This window comes from Melozone crissalis, unplaced genomic scaffold, assembly GCF_028551555.1.
Source record: "Melozone crissalis strain CALT ecotype California unplaced genomic scaffold, PUWL_Pcris_2 ptg000006l_1, whole genome shotgun sequence".
Taxonomy (NCBI): Eukaryota; Metazoa; Chordata; class Aves; order Passeriformes; family Passerellidae; genus Melozone; species Melozone crissalis.
In genome coordinates this window covers 14,816,408-14,838,136 of record NW_026535784.1, presented here as the reverse complement: position 1 = coordinate 14,838,136, position 21,729 = coordinate 14,816,408, and the positions used below count along the sequence as shown (strand labels likewise).

Genomic DNA, 21,729 nt, shown 5'->3' with positions numbered 1-21,729 from the left:
AGGGCCGGGGAGGAGCCGCCGCCCGCAGCATCCCCGAGGAGGGTTTTGGCGGGCGGGGGCCGCCCGCACAGCCCGGAGCAGCGGTAGGTGCCCGGGGCGGACGGGCGGCGGGGCAGGGCCGGGCCGGGCCGGGCGCGGCTCCCCGGCGGGAGGGACCCCGCGTCCTCCGCCTCATCTCTGCCGGGCCGCCCCTTCCCTGCCCTGCCCTGCCCTGCCCTGGGGAACTGCGGCTTGTCTCCGTGCCCGGCCGAGCGCCTGCCCTGACCTGAGCCGGGGCTGCGTGAGGGAGGCTGAGGAGCCCTCCCGGGGCTCAGCAGGTAAAGCCAGGCCCCGGAAATTTCACAAGGCGATAAGGTGAGGTAAGAAAACCCCCAAAGGATGAAATTCTGCCTGCTGGCAGATAACAAATCTCAGTTCGGACAGGGCCGGCTTTGGTGCTGAGCCCGTCCTGGGAGCCACGGCACCAAGCCCCGGCCCTGCGGACGGAGGACGGGACAGAAGCGATGGGACACGGGGAATGCCGAGGGAAGGAAGGGCTGGGGGGAGCCGGGCAGAGCCAGCGGCTGTGGGGGATTCACGTGTGCTCAGGAACAACCTCCCCAAAGGCAGAGCCCTCCCTCTCCCAGCGCGCCTCACACAAGGCAGATGCCGCCGTGGAGGTGAAGTGCTCTGTTTTTGCTGTCAGGATGCCAAGGGCCTGTAAAATGTTGTGTGCTTTCCTGCCTAGCAAAAAATTATGGAGAGGTTTGAACAACCAAACCAGCGGAGCACAAAGGCAAAAACGTGCAGTACCTTGGGATATTGCGTAAGGGAAATTGCAACCACGCAGCCAAAACTGGAGCAGAGTGAAAGGTCAGCTCAAGCATCGATGGGCTGGAGCTGCACGGTGGCAGAAATGTTCCTGAGGGAAAGGTGTGAGGGATGTTACCTTTGTAAATAACCCTGGAATAAAGTTTAGCTTGGTCATACAATTCAGTGGATGACTAAACAAATTGTAAGGAAAAACAAGATACGGTCTGCCTCAGTGACCCCGTCCCTCAGCTGTTGGCTGGATGGACCTAGGCCCAGAGAGTATTTCTTAAAGGAATGGTTATTTTGGCTCCACGTGCTCTTTTATCATTTGGGTAAGCAAATAATGCTGAGTATTTGTAGCGGTGATGATTTGCCATTTTAATAAAAGGATCTTGAACATAAATCTGCTAAATCAGACCAGTTTGGTTAAGAGCACTATGCCAAGAGTTTAGTAAATGGATTGCAGGTGGCCCCCATTCCATGTTTATTTACCTCCTGGCAATTGAGCTTTAATAATGCTTCAGTGCCACTAAACTGACTTCATAGGTCAAGAAATGTCACAATAATATTTATTGCTGAGCATGACAAAGTTTTATAGCCTTCAATTAGCGTAGGATCGTTTTCTATGTGCAAGTGCCTTGTGTATATATTATGGTATATCTGGTCTGGAATATATATTAAGGATTGCTCACTGTTTTCAGTGGTGACTCATCAAAGTCAATGAATGTTTTTGTATTAATTAGCTTTGGATGAAATTCTGTCTCCTTTTTTATTCTTAGTCCAACAAACTTTCAGGGACTTTTGCAGAGGAGGGGACTGTAAATTTGATTCTTTTATGACTGACATATCATGTATGTTTTATAATTCTGAAGTTTGCAGTTCCATGGTTTATATATTACTCCTTGATTTTGATTTATGTTGCAAATGAGTTAATTTTTGGGATTGAGACCAACTTTTTTATTTGTTAAAGACTGAACTATATATGATCTGCATCCTTGTTTAGGGCTTTAAGATAGTTTTGGAGTATTATCAAAGAGAGTTGATAATTCTGGTATTTCTGACAAAATAAAAATGTTGCCTTAATCATTTGATGCCCCAGGTCAGTAGGTATCATCTGGAGAAAGAAATAAAAGATGAAGTTTAAAAATTTTCTTCTGTTGTTTCTTGTGGGGTTTATCTGTTGCTCTGTGGGGTTTATCTTGAAGTACTGCATTCCTGCAATACTTAGGAAGTCTGCCTTTTTTTTTTTTAATTGTTTTGGTCATTTCTAATATACACTGAAGGCATAAATAAACTCTTACTTGAATGTAAATATTTGGAATAGAGTGCCCTTTCATACCTATTTTACTGTAATGCTGTAGAGATGTAGGGAAGTCATGTTAGTGTTGCTCACATGTTGACAAACTTCAAATGCTCCTTAGTTCTGTTCTGTTTGAGGTGCTCCTATAATAGAGTTTGTTGTTTTATTGACTTTGTAGCCTGTTCCTGATGGGAGAAAACTTGGTGCTGAGCTAAGAACCAAGACTGGAAGGTTGTGGCTCTTGTTCCCTTGTTCCCAGGTAGCTTAATATAGCCAGAACTTATTTTTGTGAAGTCTGTAAAAGTAGGAATGAATCAGCAAGATACTCTTATGAAAGACCTGCAAAAAGCTTCCTGTTGACTGGATATAATGCAATTTTTTTAGGAGCAGAGCACTGGGAACATGGCCCTGGGAGAGAGAGGAAGCAGCAGCAGCAGCTCCAGCAATGACAGGCAGGAACAGAACCATAATCGTGTTATTACAATTGTCTTCCTGGCCCTCTTCATCGACCTGTTGGGATTTGCCCTCATCTTGCCACTCTTTCCTTCCATCCTTGATTATTACAGCCAGACTGAGGTAAGTAAAGAAAGTCAGCCCACAAAAAGTGTTAGGCTCTTGAGGGAGGAATGGAAGAAAAATCACCTGCCTTGGGGCAAACCAAGCAGCTGCAGGAAGATTAATAATTACCTGGCACATATAAATGGTTCATTAACTGAATTTATTAGTCAACCTGCATAAGACTCTTCACCCTTATTTTTTCATTAAATTGGGAGATTTGTTTTGATAAAAATTCAGGTATTTCTTAGGGACTAGTCCTTGTGGTTACCAATGCATTTGTGTCTTACACTGATGTCACTGGTGAGGCAGTTCATAATGGATCTGCAGGCTGGGGTTTACTGAAGAACCAAAGAGATGAGAGCTTTTACCCCAGCTGAGTATTTCACAAAGTCACTTGGCCTCCCCCAGTGTGGAGTTCCATCTCAGCTTCCATTCCTAGCAGGGAGCTGGCTGCTGCTCCAGGAACAGAGCAGAAGCTCCTGTTGGATCCTGGCTGTGCAGGTGCTCATTGTTACCCTGCTCAGGTGTTAATGGCATTACTGGTCAAGATGAACATGTTGTTGTGGGAGAATTGTTTTTGCAGCCCACACCTCTGTCTCTCAGCCCCTTTCTAACCCCACTCCAGCTGCAGCTGTAGCCTTTGTCCTTACAACCACATCTCTAACCCAAACCATGGGCTCTGGTCTCCAGGGTCTTCCCCAGGGTCTTCCAGTGTATTTCCAATAGCCAAGGTCTCCACCTTCTTTTTCAGACCCTCTTCTTTTCAAGTCCTCCTCCTCTTTTTGGGAATAATTCATTTTTTGCATCACCTTTTCCTTCTGCATCTGCAAGCTTCTGGTTCTCCCAGGCTAAACATGTACAGCAGGACAGAATGTGTCTCATGTTGCCATTTTAATTGAAAGTTTCAGGCCATGCCTGTTTAATTCAGGATTTAGCAGGTAATGGGCCTGAAGGCTTGAAAAAGTTCAAATTCATACATTCCCCCACCCAAGCATATCCTATCTGCTGTCTGTTAACATTCACCATTTAAGCTATTTTTGATCAGTGAGCAAATTTTCCCTCGTGAGGAGGAGGAGGGAAGGAATCATCTAACATTGTCTCTAGTCCACATTGTGTCTCATTTTTGATGCAGTCTTTGAAAATAAACTTCTTCCTGCTTCTGTTTCCCTGTTTTCTGTTTTTCAGGATGGATTCTATTTGTCATTGCAACGTGGGGTAGACTGGTTTGCAGTGATGGCTGGGATACCTCCAGAGAGGAAATACAACAGTGTCTTGTTTGGAGGTAGGGAAACTGAACAGACAAGCTGACGGCCAAAAAACACTGTTCTTTCCAAGTTATTTGCAATGTTGATGTGAAGAATGACAACAAATACAACAAACATGCTTGCCTGTTATTAGTTCTAGGTTTAAGTAACTCAGAAAGTGTCTCTTAGACTATAAATGATTTTGTTTACAACACACTGATAGCAATGAAGAGTTGGACAGCCCCATCTCTGTTGTTTGGAGACACCTAGACAGGCAGGAGGAATGGGATAACAGGAACCTTGTGAAATTCAGTAGGGACAGGTTTTAGGTCCTGCCTGTGGGAAAGAGTAGTCCAGCACACTGGACACTCACTGGTGGTCCTGGGGATCCTGGTGAGCAGCAAGCTGAGCATGAGCTAGCCCTGGCAGCAAAGGTGCCCAGAGCTCCTGGGATGTGTGAACAGAATCAGTGGGTTAAGGGAAGTGATCATCTTGCTCTAGTCAAGACTGGATAGACCGTATCTGAATTGCTGCATTCAGTTTCGGTCCCCAGTACAGGGAGGAGTGTCCATACACTGTGGTGAGTCCAGTGGAGAGTCTGGGGCCCTTGGCTGGTCTGCAGTGAATGGCAGCTTTGCAGCACCTGTGGGGAGTTATGGAGAGCTGGGATCTTCACTGAGGTGTGTGGGAGAAGGAGAGGCTACAGGTGTAAGTAGAAGCAGGGGAGGTTCAGATGGGAAATATGGGAGAACATTTTTCCAGTGAGGATGGTCAGTAGAGCAGGCTGCCCAGAGCAGTGTCCATCCTCAGAGATTGTCAAACCCCGGTTGGGTAAGGCCCTGAACAATCTGCTCTGACCTCACAGCTGACCCTATGTGTAGGTGGTTGGAGTAGGTGACCTCCAGAGCTCCTTTTTAACCTGAATTATGCTATGATCTTACTCAATTTGTTCTACAGATTGTTACAGAAATACAGGCCTGCTGTTCCTTGTTGTCACACTGCCAGCTGAGGGTCAGGAGCTGCTGTGCTGGGCCCTGGCAGTCCCAGAAATGCCTCTCCCTTTCCAGTTGATGTGCACATGATCAGAGATCCATCAGTAGGAAGCAAACAGAAACTTGTGTGTTCCAGCTTCACCTGCCCCTTGGGCAGGTGTAGTGCAGCACTGCTGCTAAATCCCATTAGTCTTATTAAAAGCAGCAGGGCCTCTGGATTGCAGGACCCAGAAGCATTTTCTCTCTCTAGGACACTGCTGTGGATGAGCTCCAGCAGGAACAGAGAGGGAAATGTGTCATGGTACACATCAGAGACTCTTCTGGCTTCCTGCCATGTAGACAGTTGTGAGAAATCTGTGATTTCAGAGTATGAAGATATGAAGGTGTCTGGGTTAATCTTAGTTAGAACCTGTCTACTCTCTCTTTTTGGCGGGCTGAGGCCTCCCCCAAGATAAGAAAAAGGCTTTTAAAATAAACTAAATGAAACACAAAACTTAATTAGAATATGTGTGAATGTATTCTTACTATTTAAAGTAGTTTAATTTGGTATAACAGGCATTAGGGAGCGAATGAGCCATTTTCCTCTTTCCTACCATATCCTTGCAGGCATGTTTTTCTTTCTCTGCTCATTTTTTAGTCAAATTACTGGTTTTGAATGCTAGGAAACAGTTTCTTTAATCCCTCAGAAGCTGCCTTCTGTCTCCTCTAAGGCTTGACCAGAAGCTTCCTAGTTTCAACTTCTCACCATCTCAGGTTGTTTAGACAAGGGGTGGGAACTCCCAGTCAAGTCCAACTTGTTGCTTTTCCTTTTACCTGCCGTGTCCTGCACTCCTGGGAGTGCTGTGTGGAAAATTTCATTACAGTTGTGATGTTAAGCAGAGGCTGCTGGAGCCTTCCTGCAGCCTGTGTTCCTTCACTGCCCTCGTCTGCCCCAAGGAGCATAGGATTGGGAAGGTGCTTGCCAGATCATCTTGTTTCTCCCAGTGCCAGCCATATTTTTCATTTTTCATTAGACTGCAGGCTCTTCAAGGCAGAAACTTCTCTGCCCATGTCAGGGCCCTGAGGGCACCAATATTTAGTTGCTGTGCCCAGTCATCACCCACACACTTTCTGCCCAGTGATTCAGGAGCTGTATTTCAGACTTTGTCTCCGGGGCTGTCTCTGTCCTTATCTCTTGGATGGACCTCAGACTTACACTGGAGGTGTCTTGTCTCCTAACCAACATCATAGTGTTGTTTCCACTCCCTTCTCTGTCCCTGACTCCTGCTGGTCCATCCCTGGAAGGATGTGTGGAAGCCTTGCCCTGTGTGGGCCTGTCAGTGGGTGCTGTTGGCAGCACCTGCTCTGCCCAGCCCATCAGACTGTGGGGCACCAGGCTGGTGAGGGCACTGCCAGTGCTGTGGTCTCTCTCAGCTCGTTCCCCCCTGTGGAACAGCCCTGGTTTTGCTGCATGCTGGCTTGGAAATATTTGGCATGGAAGGGTGTTTTTACAATGCTAGAAACACAATGAAGGGAACTGTGTGTCATAAACTGGCCATGTAAAATTCTGTAAGATTTTTTACCCTTTTTTTTTTGAGCTGTGAATTATCACAAGCAGCTCTTCCCAACAAGGTGTTCAGTATCAATATTCTGCCTCCCTCAAAGCTGATGGGAGCAGAACTTCTGGTCTGTCTCTCCCCTGCCTTTTAAAGCTTTGATAGCTGAATGATCTGAAACATATAACCCAGTTTTTCCTTTAGAGAAAAGCTGTGACAGCAAAGCTACTTTTGCCTGCATGTTGAGAGTGTAGTGCAAATTAATAAGTCAATGAAGCTAGAAATGGCAAGAGAAAAGAGGAATTAAAGATCACAGAAGCTGGAGGCAGATTTCAAAGGACTCTTGGAGTCTGTTGGAATCACTCCTACCTCTTAGGGTGCCTCACTAACAGCAGTGCTTAAGTCCTTCTTTCCATGATAAAAAGGAAAGAAAAACTAATTAAGTGTGACAGAATCAGGTTCAAACAATCAAAAAGTTTTAAAAGAACTGTGACTGTTAAAGACTGTGTTATCTCTGCTTTAAGAACATAAAATGTATGTAGTCAGCAGGGAAACATTGGAGAATCATCATTCCATAATAACCAGTGAGTTTCAAACCCTTTCTCACCAGTGAAGTAACCAGGAATTAATCCAGTTTATGCCTGTTACATCTGGTCTGTCTGCATTTGCTGTCTCAGTTAAGTAAATGCAATATTGGTGTTCTGAGAAACAAAGCTATTCTTCATAGCTTTTTTATTCTTCATAGCTGTTTAACATTTAATTTCAAGTTTTTATCACACATAGTGTGCTAGATCCCAAACAGCTTGGCTATCTTTGTATTTAAGATAAAGGCAGCAAACCTAATGACTCATATCTTTTTATCTTTTTTTTAGGTCTGATTGGCTCAATCTTTTCCCTCCTGCAGTTTTTCTCCTCTCCCCTCACCGGTGCAGTGTCAGACCACTGGGGCAGAAGGCCTGTCATCCTGGTGACACTGGTGAGTGTCACATGCTGAAGGCACCATGATCTTGTGCTTAGCACAGGAACTGAATTGTGACAGTCTCAGTTCAGATCTAAATTGAATTTTTGAGATCTGCTGGTTGTTGACTCTTTCTTGCCAAGTCACTTGGGCACACTTCCAAGTGTGAGTGCTTAAACTGAGCTTCCCAGACCCAGAACTGTTCAAAGAACACACCAAAATGTTTATCTGTTTCTGTCATATTCCTAAACCCCTATTTCCTGTGTATGGGAGAATGACTTCAGATGCTCTGTTGACAAATGTTAGGCTTAATTCCTATGTATTTTACTTCATCAAGTGATCAATGAGGGCTGAGCACTTCATGACCTGTTCCACAGAGCCTGGGAATTGTTGGTTAGGAAGTTCTGTATAGCCCTGCAAGATGCATTTCTTATGAATGTGGACATTCTTCTTCTTTTGAAGTCAGATTTCTCTTGAATTTGGAAACAAATGGAGTGGGATGTACAAAAATGTTTTGTACCCAGGACTGGTTTAACTTCCACAGAATTTTGCTCTTCTAATTTTGTCAGAAATATCCCAATTATATGTAGTTTGTATGGACTTGTTTCCACTTCTTTTATATTGCTGTTCAAGACATGGTGCAGTGTCAGTTTATTCAGCCAGTTCTGTTACACGGGGTTTGGAGCAGCCATTGAAAACAAACAAACAATGCAAATGTTTGGCTGGGAAGTGGGCAGAAATGACATCAACTTTGCATTGCTTTATAAAGAACCCTTTCTTGCTTCTGCAGATGGGTTTGATAGCCTCATACTCACTCTGGGCTGCCTCTCGGACTTTTGGCGTTTTTCTTCTCTCCAGGATCATCGGGGGGATCAGCAAAGGGAATGTCAGCCTCTGCACAGCCATCATTGCTGACCTGCACTCCCCAAAAGCACGGAGCAAGGGCATGGTGAGTTACACTTGTGGGCCACATGTTTAGTGTTAATAGGCAGCTTTTAATTGATTTTGGGTGCTCAGTATGTGTTCATCAGGTGTGTATTCACTGATCAAGTGCAAACATGACTTTACATTCCACCTCACTTCTGGAAAGGTGCCAGATCATAATTCCTGGGACCTCTTGGACTTCTGCCAATGACCAAGTGAAACACAGATGCTCTAGAGATGGGAAAATTATCTTGTTTCAGAGTTAGAACTGTTTCTCCTGCTGGTAACTTTAATTCTAATTATAATAGCTTAGAAATCAAAAGGTCTTATGGCCCAATTTTGGCAGCTGGAAGCCAATTGCAAGGCAGCCCCTCCTCCTCACCTTCCCAAGCTGTGGAAGCACAGCAGCACAGCACAGAGTGCTCCTGACTTCTTGCACACTGCACTGGCTTCAGGATCTGAGCTCAGTGGGTGGAGGATGTGACATTTGGCTGACTGAGAAGGATGAGCAGCTGCCCTACCCACTTCCAGAAGGCAGTGGCCCAGATGGAAACATCCTGCAGGCTGAACTTGGCCTGTGAATTACCAGTTATATCTTTTATCCTATAAAAACCTTACCGGCCCAGACTTATCTTAACAGATTGTTGTAAACCACTACAGAGGACAGCTGCTTCTTGGGAGGGGAAGGCTTTAGATTTCACAATGATAGCTAATGAATCTTCCAAGCAAATTGTCATAATCCTGGGGAGCCAAAATGCATTTTTATTTGTGGAGAGAGGTAGCCTTACAGCACTAGTAAATAAAATGGGTCAGGGCCTATTTTTAGGGCCTGAGAGTAAGTCAGTGCAGCATGGCTCACATCCACATGGCTTGTATTGTTTTCTATTCCAAAGCAAAGTAGGCATGTTCATTCTGCTTTCTGGGAGACAAACAGCATCTGACTGGAGCTATTCCCAAGCAGTGATGGGCCACTGCCTGTTCCTGCCACTTCCCTGACTGGGCAGAAAACAAAATTGGTTCTTTGGAAACAGCAGGCTTTTAAAGCTTCATGCTCCCTGCATCCTCAGGATGACTGAGTTCTGTACCTGGTTAATCCAAATACTTTCACAACCTGAAGAAACTGGTGTCTAAAATTCTCTCTGTGTGTTGACTTTATCCCTGCAGGCCATGATTGGTGTTGCTTTCTCCCTGGGCTTCACCCTGGGCCCCATGATGGGTGCTTACCTTGCCATGCAGACAGAGAAAGGAGAAGTTTTCTACCTTCGCTCAGCGCTGTCAGCGCTCACGTTTGCCGTGGCTGATTTCATTTTCATCTTCCTCCTTCTTCCAGAGACTCTTCCCAAGGAAAAACGGGTAAGTGGACCATCGGTCTCAAGATCTGGTTTTTCTGTAAAAACAGGATTTGAAAATGGTTGAAATATTGGCAACAGCAAAGAACAGGCTTAGCCAGTGTCTCAGAAATTTATCTCATTCCTGGGATTGGGATTATTATTAATGTTGGTGTCAAAGCAGTTGTATGATCATAGAATCATGGAATATTTTGGGTTGGAAGGTGGTTAAAGATCATCTATTTCCAACCCCCCTGCTACTGGCAGGGATACCTTCCATTAGACCAGATTGATCAAAACCTCATCCAGCTTGACCTTGAACACTTCCAGGGTTGGTCCCATCTCCTAGCCCAGTTTAATACAAGATCTTTATAATTAACATGACTGCTTCATTGCTGGTTTTGGTGTGTAATGTTTAAATTTCTCAAAACCTAATGTGAACATAGGAGGGAGACTGTGAAATTTAAACTATGACCACAAGGATTCCTTGGGGAAGAATTTCAGCAAATCATAAAAATAAATGCATCAGAGACTGGATTTTCTTTCATTCATCCAGTATATGTTAGAAGTTTTCTTACCTATTATATTGTATTTTCTTGAATATTTTGAACAGTTAAATAGCAAATGACTTTTTTCCTGAGCTGTTCTGTTTCTACAGATAGAAAATACCTACATGTCCTAAAATTCAGTGACTGATTGGATTTGTGGGGCCACACATCTGTTAATATTAGAATTTAATATTGTGTGGTTGGACACTACGTGATTAGTCTCTTAGAACAGTCTCCTTTGCAGAGTGAGAGAGGTGGAATTCAGCCCTGGGTATCTGCACTTGATTTGAGGCTTTCACTGATAGGATCTTTGCTGTGATCCCTGGTTTCTAGGCAGCACTCAGTTTTTGGAGGGTGCTTGGTCTCTGGATAGCCAAACCCATTTGACACAGAGAATTGTTCAGGAAACTTTTATCTGCAATGATCCTACCAGGGCAAAACTTTGCACCTTCCCTGAGTGTTTCCCAGCAGGTTGTGTCCCATGGGAAATCTGCTGCTCACACTGTGTTCCCAAGCACTACAGTTATGTTATTTTCTTTTAACAGCTCTTCCATGTGTCATCTGTTCCTCTTTCCTATTTGGCTGTTCCTAAACCTTCCAGATAAAATCCTGCTCTTAGAGCTGCACACTCCAGGAAGGTGGCAATGTGGTGATGTAGGGAAGTGCTGCAGAGCAAATCTGTATTCTATAAACAATTTCTCCTTTGCTGTAGAGTGATTAAACGGCTGCAGTGCCTTTGGGATCATGTGATGACTGAATAGATCCCTCCTCCTTTTGTTATCCTCTTGAAAGTTCTGACCAGCTGCTCTGCATTAGCCAGCAGCACTGAATTTAGGAAGGCAAAGGAGCTTTCTGTCACTGCTGTTTGGGGCTCTGGCCCTGTGCAGCAGTGGGTGCTGCAATGGAAGCTGCTCAGGGCCAGGTCCCAGTCTCACAAAGTGCACAGAGAGTTTGGCTGCCCATGACAGGGTGGGGGGACAGGTTTGGGGCTTCTTGTGCTCGTGTGCTGTCCATGGGTTCCAGCATATTTGTCATTTCAGTTATTAGGCTGCTCTGCTCTCTTCTTTGGTAACTCCTCCCACTTTCTGAGTAGTTTTCTTGGCCTGTGGATGGCAGAGGAAAGGCAGGTATGTTGGCTGCCTTTCTGGAGTTGGCTGGGCTGAGCTGCAGCAGGTGCTCTCACAGGTATAGGAGTGGAACGTGTTGGAAGGACAAAGCTGTAAAAAGAGGGGAAATCATCATGAGAAATGGTAGGAGGATGTGCCAGTGGGATCAGACATCTGTTTCTTTGAAGTTTGCCGTGTTCTCATTATACCTTTGTTTCTCTATCAGTCTGCTTTTCACAGGACAGAGTGTTTCATATTGATTCATGTTGAAATTAACTTGGAGGAAGGGAAAATGGAGGGGGATGGGAAACAAGGATATGTTTTCATACAAAGAGAACAGCATTTTTACTCTCTTCCTTCCTCTTTCTGTCAACTGTTCCATGAGTTGATCAGGTCAAGAGAGTCATACTGGCCTTATGGTAGCCAAAACAGCTCCTGCTGTGACCTGACTGGGAGAAGGGAAGAATAGGAAGGTCTCTAGTGGAATCTGTCCCCTTTAAGAGTTAGTTTTTAGCTAAGCTAGCCACGAGCAGGGAGGTAGAGGGAGAATCTTACAACTCTTTTTTGCTGGACTGTGTGTGGGGCTGTGCAGTATCAGTAGCAGACCTGTGGAAAGACAAAGCTGTGCTCTGTGCACACTGAACACCTCTGCTTTGGGAGGTGAGGCTGCAGCTTGGCAGGCCCAGGCTGCAATCCTGAGGTGGACTGACTCTGCCTTCCACACCTGTTGCTGCATTAGAGGAAAACAGAATGAGCAGAGACCCTCTGAAAAATGCCTGCCATTCATGGTGACTTTGGGGATGATCATGAAGTAGAATTGAGCAATTATGGGATAATGAATCATAAGCACAGAAATTAAATACAAGTTAGATGTTGCAGAGTTTGAACCTGTGAAGAAACTCAGCTTCATGCAGCTGCTGACACTGACTGAAATTGGCAGTGTGTACTTTTTGGGGGATGGTGAAACTCTTTAGCCAGTTTTAGGACAATGCTTTCATTATGGATCAGTAGATGAAATAATTTCTAGACCGCTGTTTCTATGGCAAAGATAGGAGAAATTGAAAAAAAATTTATGTGTGCACACACAAACACACCTACATTAAAAAATCAAATAGGTGTATATATTTCACAAAAGCATTTAAGGTTTTAAACGTGCAATTACAATGTATTGTAATTAGACAAAACTAAAATCAGCCTTGTGCAAGGCTGCTTGGCATCCTGTCTGACATGGATAATAATTCAGAACTGGTACAAGCTACAGGGTATTTTGGTTACTGGCAAAGATGCTTGCAGGGAGTTGCTTGTGCCCAGATTCTCTGTGCTGGAGTGCAAACCCCATCCTACCAACACATGCAGGAACTGGGGATTGCCACAGGCCAGCTTCAGGAAATCCTCTCAGACTCCTCAGCAGGGTGAGCAAACTTCTTGGGTGTGTCTGTACTGTGTGCAATACATGCAGTGGGAGGGAGAATAAATATCCCAATATTTTCTGTGTGAATCAGCAGCCTCGTGGCCCCAGGCCAGCCCAGCCTATTGGACTGGTTGCTGTTGTGAGACTCATGGGCTCCAGACTGTGTTGGGTACTCAGAAGCTCTGACTATCAAAACAAGAGAGGTCCTTAATACCATATTGAAGGTTGATTTGTTTACAGCTTCATTAAATCCAGCCCATAATGAGTCCTCAGGTCATGCACTGAGATTAAATTCCTCTGATAATCTGACCTTTAATCTCTGCCCTCAGAGAGAGAGAGTAGCTCCCTCCCTCCCTATCTGGGAGGAGAAGAAAACTCATCAAATAAAGCCTGTGCAGGGCTTTGAAGGCATGAAATACTCCATGTGATTATTCAGGATTCTTGACTGTTGTGTAAAGTGACAGGCTAAGTTCTACTCAAAAAAATTGTGTTCCTAATAATGTAGGATTTCTATTCATTTGATTTCTAATCATTGATCATTCTAGTCTGATTTCTAATCATTCAGACATTATTTCCTTTCATGTTTTCTTTAATTTTCTGTATTTTAGAATTAAAAAAAAGAATAAAAATGTAAATTATTTATAGATGAAGGAATAAGCATTAGATGGAAGAATGAGTGCCTGTGGGTAAGGAGCAGGGAGAGTGCCACTAGGTACATAATTAGGTTGAGATGTACACAGTACAAGGCCCAGAAGTGTTACAAAATAAATCTTCCTCTTTAAAAAGCCACCCATTGTGGCTGGGCAGAATCTCCTTCCTCTAAAATATTTTCAAAGAATCTCTGTAAAAATTATATTTTCTTTCTCTTCCCCAGGAGGTGTCACTGGCTGGCTAAAATAGCAGCCAGTACCAAAACAGACCAGTGTTTGATGTGCTGCACACAGTGGTCTCAGATTTGTAGCACAAGAGCAAATCCTCAGCTGCCAGTGAGCTTGCAGGCAGATGAGCCATTATTTTCCTAGTAAATGTTCTTTGGACATGAGTGATGATGCAAAAGGTGAACCAAATGAAGCCACCTTCAAGGCTGTGGAGAACGAGCCAGTTCTGCTTTGTAAGAACCCAAGGAAGGATTTGTGTCTCCAGTTTTCGGTGCTGTCAGTGCTGCACCTTTCAATTCAGTCACTGGCGCCAGTTGTGAGTTCAGAATGTCTGCGTTGTTCCTGGGGCCCACTCAGATCCCAGTGCCAGGTGCTTTGTTTCACCTCAGATGATTTGTGTAGGTGTAGAGGCACATTTGGTGCTTCCTGTCAGCTCCTAGCAGTGGTTATTGCATTAGGGTTTTCAATAAACCTCTTTGTGTCTTTGATCAGGTCCCTTCTGTGACATCTGGATTTCAGGCAGCAGTTGACTTGCTCAGTCCTTTGGCTCTGTTTCAGTTCTCTGCAGTCACCCGAGGCAAGGATTCCCCCTCAGAGCAGAGTAAGTGTCAGGTGGCTTTTTACAGTAACACTGTCCTTTGTGTGTGGCACTGGCCTCTAAGTGAAAACTGCACTCAGACCATTCCAGAAGCAGGACTCTGTTTACTCATTTAAAACCCACCTCAATAACTTATGAACAAGCAATCAGGAGTTGCACTGGAACTTGGTCCTTTTGTTCCCAAAAGAAGGTTTTGAAGATTTCTGACTTGATATTTGCCTCAGCCACTGGCTGCAGTAAGTGAAGTGATTTAAAGATAGATCAAGGCATGAGCAAGGGAGATGTGAGTTTGCTTATTCAGGCTGCAAACCAGGAACTTCAGACTAGAATTTTGTTTCTCAATTCACAACTTGGAGATGTAGGATTCTCTACATCACTGTAGGACTCCTTTTGTGGCATGTGTTGTATGGATATTTAAAATGAGCATCTAGGTGAGAACATTTCCCTGTACAGTTGATAAATGCCGCTCTTATATTACGGTTTTATTGTCAAGCTTTGCTTGGAAAACACCACCATGTTTTTCTCCCCACCTCCCACCCCCTTGGTGTTTGTTTGGTTTTTTTTGTTTTTTCAGATCTTCAGAATCTCAAAATTTTGGGCCTGGCCTACTTCCTGTACCTCTTTCTGTTTTCTGGCTTGGAGTACACACTGAGTTTTCTTACTCACCAGAGATTCCACTTCAGCAGGTATTGCAATAAATGGTGTACATTTGACTAGGATATTTTCCAAAATCTTTTAATTTAAGGTCTCCTCATGTATTTTCAAGAGAGGCTTTCTGACATTAGTAAAGCCACCCCTGTGTTTGGTGGTATTTGGGCTTTGTAAAAAGAATTGATGAAATATGGGCACAATTTTTATCATGAATGAGGTACTCCATCTACAGCTTCTAAAAATTAGGGAATATAAATACCCAAGATTAAATTTAAGCTCCTGAAATAGGTATAGCTGTGCTAGTTGTATTGACTGTAGTAAAACCTTTTCTTGCTCAGATTTTTTGGGTATCAGGACAAAACTTGAAGCTCAAAGAGGCAAAGAATGGGGAGATATCTGTGTGCTGATATTTGCTCATCAGCAAATTCTGCATGGCATATGGTGTGCAGTCATGTCACAGAGCCTGATCTCCTGTAGTCAACCTCCAGAGAAGAAAGAACAGAATCCTCCAACAGCTCAGCTTGAAATACTTTTTCTGCCAGCTCATAGGAAAAATTCCAGCCAGGAATGTGAACTTGAAATTTGATTCCCGTGCGTGTCCTTCCCTTTGAGTAATTCTCAGAGGGTTGTCTCATCTTTCCCTGTCTGTCTTTCATTACAGTTTGTGGTTTAACTAATCCGTGTGTCAAGGACAGGTTTTTGTAGTGCTCTGAGCTCTGCTGTGTCCTGTGCATTCAGGGCAGCCCTCAGTGAGCTGCAGAATTCCACATAATTCAGTCAATGAGGGAGGGCAAAGGGAAAGTTAAAGAAAATTGAAGGAGGGAGCGATGTCTCAGACTTCCCAGTGTGACAGCAGATCACCACCACACTGGCCTCCATCAAACCCTCCTGAGCTGCACCTTGGAAACCAACATCTCCATGCACGTGGCACAGCTGTTCACAGCATAATTCACACACTTGGTGTGCTGAGTCTTTGTGGGCAGCCCAGAAACCCTGAGCTACCCCACAGCAGCCCAGAGGTGGCTGCAGCTCCTGCCAGCATTGTCCCACCTTACAGTAAAAGCTCGGAGCTTCCCCTCGCTGCTCTCTGCTTGCCGAGGCAGCTGCCGGCAGCGCTGAGAGAGCCCCGAGGGCTTTTTGTGGTTTTTGTGTCCCTTGCTCAGGGGGGTTTCCCGGGAGTGGTGAATCAGGGTGGAATGCTCGTGCCTCACTCTGTGCTTTTGCCTCCCTTCCAGCATGCAGCAGGGCAAGATGTTTTTCTTTATTGGAATAACAATGGCTGTGATCCAGGGAGGCTATGCTCGCCGAATCAAGCCAGGAAATGAAATCAGAGCTGTAAAAAGGGTAAAAAAAAAAAAAATCAATATTTCTTTTTCTTTCCTCCCCACAAATCTGATATGTTAATTTTCAGTCTGAAGTGCAGTGAAGGGTAGTTGGAGGTTATAACTGTATTTGTCCAATCAAAAGAAATTTCTGTCTCATCTGTCCAGCTAAATGACTTCTCAGAGCTGGTTGTTGGGCACTTGTCTGTCTAAATAAACTTTGGAACATTAGAGCTCTTTTTTATGATATGAGCAACAGTACTATTGAAACTTTGCATTCTTCATATTTAATTGCAGTAAGGAATGAGAACAGATTGTCCATCTGTGCAGGTTAGGTAGAATACTGTGAAGAGTATGCTCTATTTCAGTGATTTCTCTTGCAGTGCAGAAACTACTAAAGCTGCTTCAGGGCTGATCTCTGATTTCTTTCCGGGAAATTATTTTCAACCTGGCTATCTTTGTGCTTGACAGGCTTTCCCTAGAGTATATTTCACTGCTGGGCAGGGAGAAATAGATTCTTTTTCCAATCTTTGGTTTGTGTTCATCAGTATTACACGTAACAAAAGCATGTATCAGTGTTCAGGCTGAGGTTTCACTGACAGAAGTGTACCTTCCTTTGTTTTACTTGGCTCTTTCCTCACAGAGCCACTGCAGCTGCTGTGCTGGGGTGGCAGGGAGCAGCTCCCTGCAGTTCAGACAGCTCTGGGGACAGCAGATGTGTCCTTTACATTTGTGTGTGGAACCAAACAAAGCACTGCCTTGGCTCCTTGGCAATAGGTTTGCTTGGACTGCTAGAGCCTTGATTAATGTATTTTACATTATTTTGAGGCCTGTGTGATATCAGTGGTGGCAGGGTAGATTTCCAAACCACTGCATTCCGGTGAATTGACTCAGCTTCTCTTAAAGTGATTTCTGCTGGTGGAACAATCTCCACCCTGGTCCCTGGCAGGCCAACATTGATGTCAGGCTGCTGGTGTCACGTTTCCCTGTGGATGAACATCAGCTGTGCTGCTTCATCCTCCACATCAGCCTCCCCCTGTCAGCCTGCTGTGTTTGCTGGCACTGCACTGCCCTTTGCACCTCTCATTTTTACACTCCTTCCTCAGGCCTGCCCCAGGACTGCAGTCACCTCAGACACTCATTTGCTGGGCTGGTGGCTCCTCAGGAACACCCCCAGCCCTGGGGCACTCTTCTCCAGGGATGCCCTTGGCTTTGTGGGAATTCCCCCTTTTGCTGAAGCCATTCTGGCACTTAGTGAATCTGCACCATATGGCAAAAGTGGCCTCTGTTAGCACAGTGCTTACAGCAGCTCATTTATCACTGAATCTTCAAAATGAGGCCCTCAGTGGCAGTGAATACCCTCCTTTATCACACACAAAGCACATCTGATCTGTCTTTTCTGCAGGAGCTCTGTAGGCAAGGGAGACATCACAGGGAAATGGAAGTCCAGCTCTTGGAGGAGATGAAGAATGCTTTTTATTTTGGGGGTTTGAATTTTAGATGCACCCTCTTCCCCCTTTTTTCTTCTTGGCTACAGAAACCTGAAAGCTAAAGGTAAAATCAGCCAATAACGCTGTGAAAAAGCAGAGGAGCTGTAGTCCTGCTGCACACAAGCTTTTTCTTCTCTTATGCCAGCTCAGGAGATGCAGAGTTAAAGCCAGGTTAACACAGAACAAGAGGAAAAATCCCCCCAAAAGGGCAGATGTGTAGAGAGAGAACTTGCATGCGGTGTGCAATCATGTGACAGTGAGAGGGAGCAGAAAAGTTCATTGTGCTGGTGTGTGGCCATCCAGGTGCCTTTGAAGTGTCTGCTTGGGAAGAAAGAGCCTTCTGCGTGTGACTCGTGTGCTGTCCCATCCCAAGGGAGCTGGCAGGACACCTCGGGCTGGGCTCTAACGAGGGGCTCAGTGTAACCGTGTGACTCATTCCTCCTGCAGGCGATTGTGCTGCTCATTCCCGCGTTCTTGTTAATTGGATGGGCTGCAAATGTGACCGTGCTGAGCGCTGGACTGCTGCTGTACTCCTTCGGTGAGCTGTTCAAACGGCACTGCAAGCTAAGCACAAAGGATTTTCCTTCATGTATTTATTCACACTGTTAAAGATGCACTTCTAATTTCAAACTACAAAAGAAAGTTGACTCTTGGGTTTGTGAAATATGGACAAAATGGTGTCTGGGGTATTTTCTGATGCTGTTTGTATCACAGGAAGTTGGCATGGCATGGTGGTATTTGGAAGCAGCCCCAGTGCTCCCGTTGCCCTGTCCCACTGTGGAGCTCTTTTTACCCCCTTTTAGCAGACCTAGAAGCAAAGTTGCACTAAATAGCTCAGCTCAGGAAAAAAAGCAAGGCAGGGAACCTTTGTACCCGAGTGGTGCTGCATTATTGCTGAGGCTGGAGACCTGCACACTCTGAGGGTGTTCAGAGAGATGTTTTTAGTGTTTGTATAAATTCTGTTCTGCCAAGCTGTTGTTCAGGGAAACAGTCATGAATGAAGTTAGATCCATCCACTGGATGTCTAAAAAGAGATTTCAGGTATTACCAATGCTGCTAACTATTGTTAAGCACTGCTGCCAAAGTGGACTTCTCTTTTGCATGGTGCAGCTTGATTTAGGAGTAAACTCTAAACCACAAAATGTGCCTATTGAGCCTATTATTTGTCTGGGGCCAGCTGTGTGTCTGATAGGTGAGGAGTGAGAGTTCATTATGTTTAAGCACATTTGAGTCTTCCCTGTGCAGACTCCATCTCTTCCCAGTTAAGCCAGCTAGAAATGCCCCTTGGCAGGGGGGAGTTTCTCTTCTCCTTCTTTTCCTCCTTCTGGCCAGGAGAGGCAGGAAGAGGCAGGAAAAGGAGAAGAGAAACCCCCCCAGGGGTATTTACATTGAGGCACCTGCAGTGAAATCAACCTTGACCATTCCTGCTCTTCCCCTTCCCTTCCCCTGCTTTATATGTTTGAGGCACTTCTTTCTTGGCAGAAAAGGCCCCTGTTTCAGTAAGAGGGCAGTGATTGCTGAACAACTCTTGGCTTTTGTTTCCAAAAAATTTTGTAATCTTTTCCTCTTGGATGTGACTTTCCCAAGAGAAGCTGTAGCTGCCTCTCCTCCCTGAGTCCACTGCCCTGCCTGCACAGGGACAGTGTCACTCCGTACAGCCACCTCATTGTTTGGAACAGAGCAGTTCCCTGCTCCACCTGATAAGAGCACAGTGATTTGGGAAGCTGCCAGCTGGCTGACCTGCCCTGTCCATCCCTGTCCCAGGGCTCACAGAATGAGAGATGCTAATGTGAAACATCTGCTTGGAGCACTCCCAGCTCTGGGCTCTTCCTGCAGGTTGCCTCGGAGGGGGTGTTCCCATCACTGACCTGGATTAAACCTGGTGACTCAGTGGGGGTAGAGTGCCCAGAGCTCAGCATATTTCTCTGCAGCAGTAACGAGTTTGGGCCACGTGTTTGTCACTGTTCTTGTCTGTTCTGAGCTCTGCTGTTCGCTGACAGTCTCTTCTGTGGATTTTTCCAGCTGCAGCCATTGTTATCCCGTGTTTGTCAGCAGTGGTGTCAGGCTATGGTGAGTGTCCTTCCTGCTGACCTTTGTATTGACTTGGCTCAAATTGCACAGAACTGACCTTGAGTTAAGCATCAACAGGAACAGTTGTGGATCCCTCTGCAGAGGAGCATAGGGAACCAGCCCATGGCTCATAACTGATAATTCCAGCACTAACAGCACTGATCTGCTCAGTGACCATCAATATCACACTGGAATTTTGTGCTGTGTAACACAGCTCAGTCCAGTGTGATGGGGAAACTGCAGCAACCTCATTGCTGGTGGTGATGAAGAAGTGGGCAGAGCCCACAAACAGCACTGAGGAGGGAACAGTCTGGGCTCTCTGAAAAGGAGCCATCTCTGCCAGCAGTGAAATAATTTCTTGCTGATGCCTTAGAAAAGACCTTCTGAGGAACCTTCTGAAGCCTTTTGGCAGGGTTGCTCTGTTACCTGGTAAAGCAGATGTAGCTGTGGTGCCATCTGTGGATAACACGGCTTTGAGTCAGCTGGGTGCCAGGACTGCAGGGCTTGCTGAGGTGGAAAAGAAGGGTTTGCTCATTAAGGTCATGTTTATGTTGCTCTTATTTAAATTGCAGCCACAGTTCTGTGTTTATTGTACACCTGGGCCTTCTCAGAAAATCTCGTGTACAATGTGAAGCTTTTGTTTTGGATAGGCTGGGGGGTTTTGGGAACGTGCACTGCAAATTGTCCCAGTCAAGCCGGGCCCTGGTGTTTCTGCAGTTGTGAGGCCTTGGTGGAGGGCAAGGGCAGGCTGGGGAGTGGGTGAGAAGTGATGGGAGGGGAAGATGCGGGTGGGAAATGCCCCAAAGGACAAAGCTCCCAGAGCTGCAGCAGTGCCCAGACCCACAGTGTCGCTCTCTGCTTGCACAGGCACTGCCGGCCAGAAGGGACGAGTCATGGGCATCCTGAGGAGCCTGGGCGCCCTGGCCAGAGCCCTGGGACCCATCCTGGCAGCTGCAGGTGAGTGTGGCCTGGGGCTCCTTCTTCTTCTTGGCACCTGCCAGCCCAGCTGGGGCACAAGGGGCACAGGGACCCCCTGCATGGGGTCAGAGCCCCTTGGCATTTCAGGGTAAGGGGACAGGGGAAGGGAAGCAGCCCCAGAGCTTGAACTTGGGCTGATGTTAACAGCAAGCAAGCCAGAACCTGTTTGCTGAGTGCAGCCTTGTGCTGAGCTCCTGGCACCCTCTGGCTCACCCAGGGGTCAGTAGTTCTATTCAGCTGGGCAGGCACTGTGTGAGCACAAAGCTTTGAGGGCATTCACACATCTGCAAGGACAAGCACACTAACAAGATTAATTCCCTTTCTTTTGCAGTTTACTGGCTGGCTGGGGCAGAGATTTGCTTCACTCTCTGTGGAGCTTTTTTCCTTGTCCCCTTGGCTCTGCTCAGGTCTATAAAACAGCAGACAAAGGAGGAGTAGGAAGGAACCACAAAACCATCACCAGCTTCCAAGGACCTCTGCAAGACCTGACTCTTGGCACCTGGCTCTGCTGAGCAAACAGGAAGATTTTGATCTTCTGGAAGGAGATACATGATGACCATTTGCAGCAACAACACACAGCAGTTATGTTTAAGGTGGCCTCCCAGCCAGCTGGGTTAGCTTTGCAAACAGAGAAACACCAAACAAACAAAACCAGACACACACACCCTGACCAAGAGCTGAGAAAGGCATTAAGAGCAGCAGAGCCAGCACAACAGCAGCAGGCCTGGAGCCCTCCCCACTCCCCAGGTGCTGTTGCACACAGGGCTCTGCAGGGGCTGGGCTGGCACAGAACAACCCCTCAGGCCCATTCTGCTGGGGTTTTGTACAAGTGGTACCAGAGCTCTGCAAATGCTGCATCCACACCTGCAAACGTGATGGTCAAACCAAAGCAGAAGCACACTACAGGCTGCCTGCACCCCACTGGGACTTTGGTACACGGACTGTTTTTGATATACAATTGAATTTGGAGACATGTTTTATATTTCTAATACTGTGGGATGTTTTTGATGACCAAGCCCTGTTCTTTTTGCATTACAATAAAGTGT

General features: G+C 45.7%; 1 protein-coding gene across 2 annotated transcripts; it reads left to right on the top strand.

The window, feature by feature from the left end:
* The first annotated feature begins 18 nt into the window (after window positions 1-18).
* MFSD10 (major facilitator superfamily domain containing 10) lies at window positions 19-21,435 on the top strand. 2 transcript variants are annotated; one of them, XM_054295600.1, is made up of 13 exons: window positions 19-83; window positions 2,477-2,668; window positions 3,836-3,932; window positions 7,294-7,397; window positions 8,170-8,328; window positions 9,468-9,656; window positions 14,067-14,175; window positions 14,747-14,858; window positions 16,059-16,167; window positions 18,083-18,173; window positions 19,658-19,705; window positions 20,573-20,662; window positions 21,015-21,435. In XM_054295600.1, exons 2-13 carry the CDS (start codon window positions 2,495-2,497, stop codon window positions 21,119-21,121), a joined length of 1,389 nt encoding a protein of 462 aa, XP_054151575.1. In that variant the 5' UTR covers window positions 19-83; window positions 2,477-2,494; the 3' UTR covers window positions 21,122-21,435. The 2 variants fall into 2 exon arrangements, with proteins under 2 accessions (XP_054151575.1, XP_054151574.1); XM_054295599.1 differs by lacking the exon at window positions 19-83 and adding an exon at window positions 254-359.
* The last annotated feature ends 294 nt before the right edge of the window (window positions 21,436-21,729 follow it).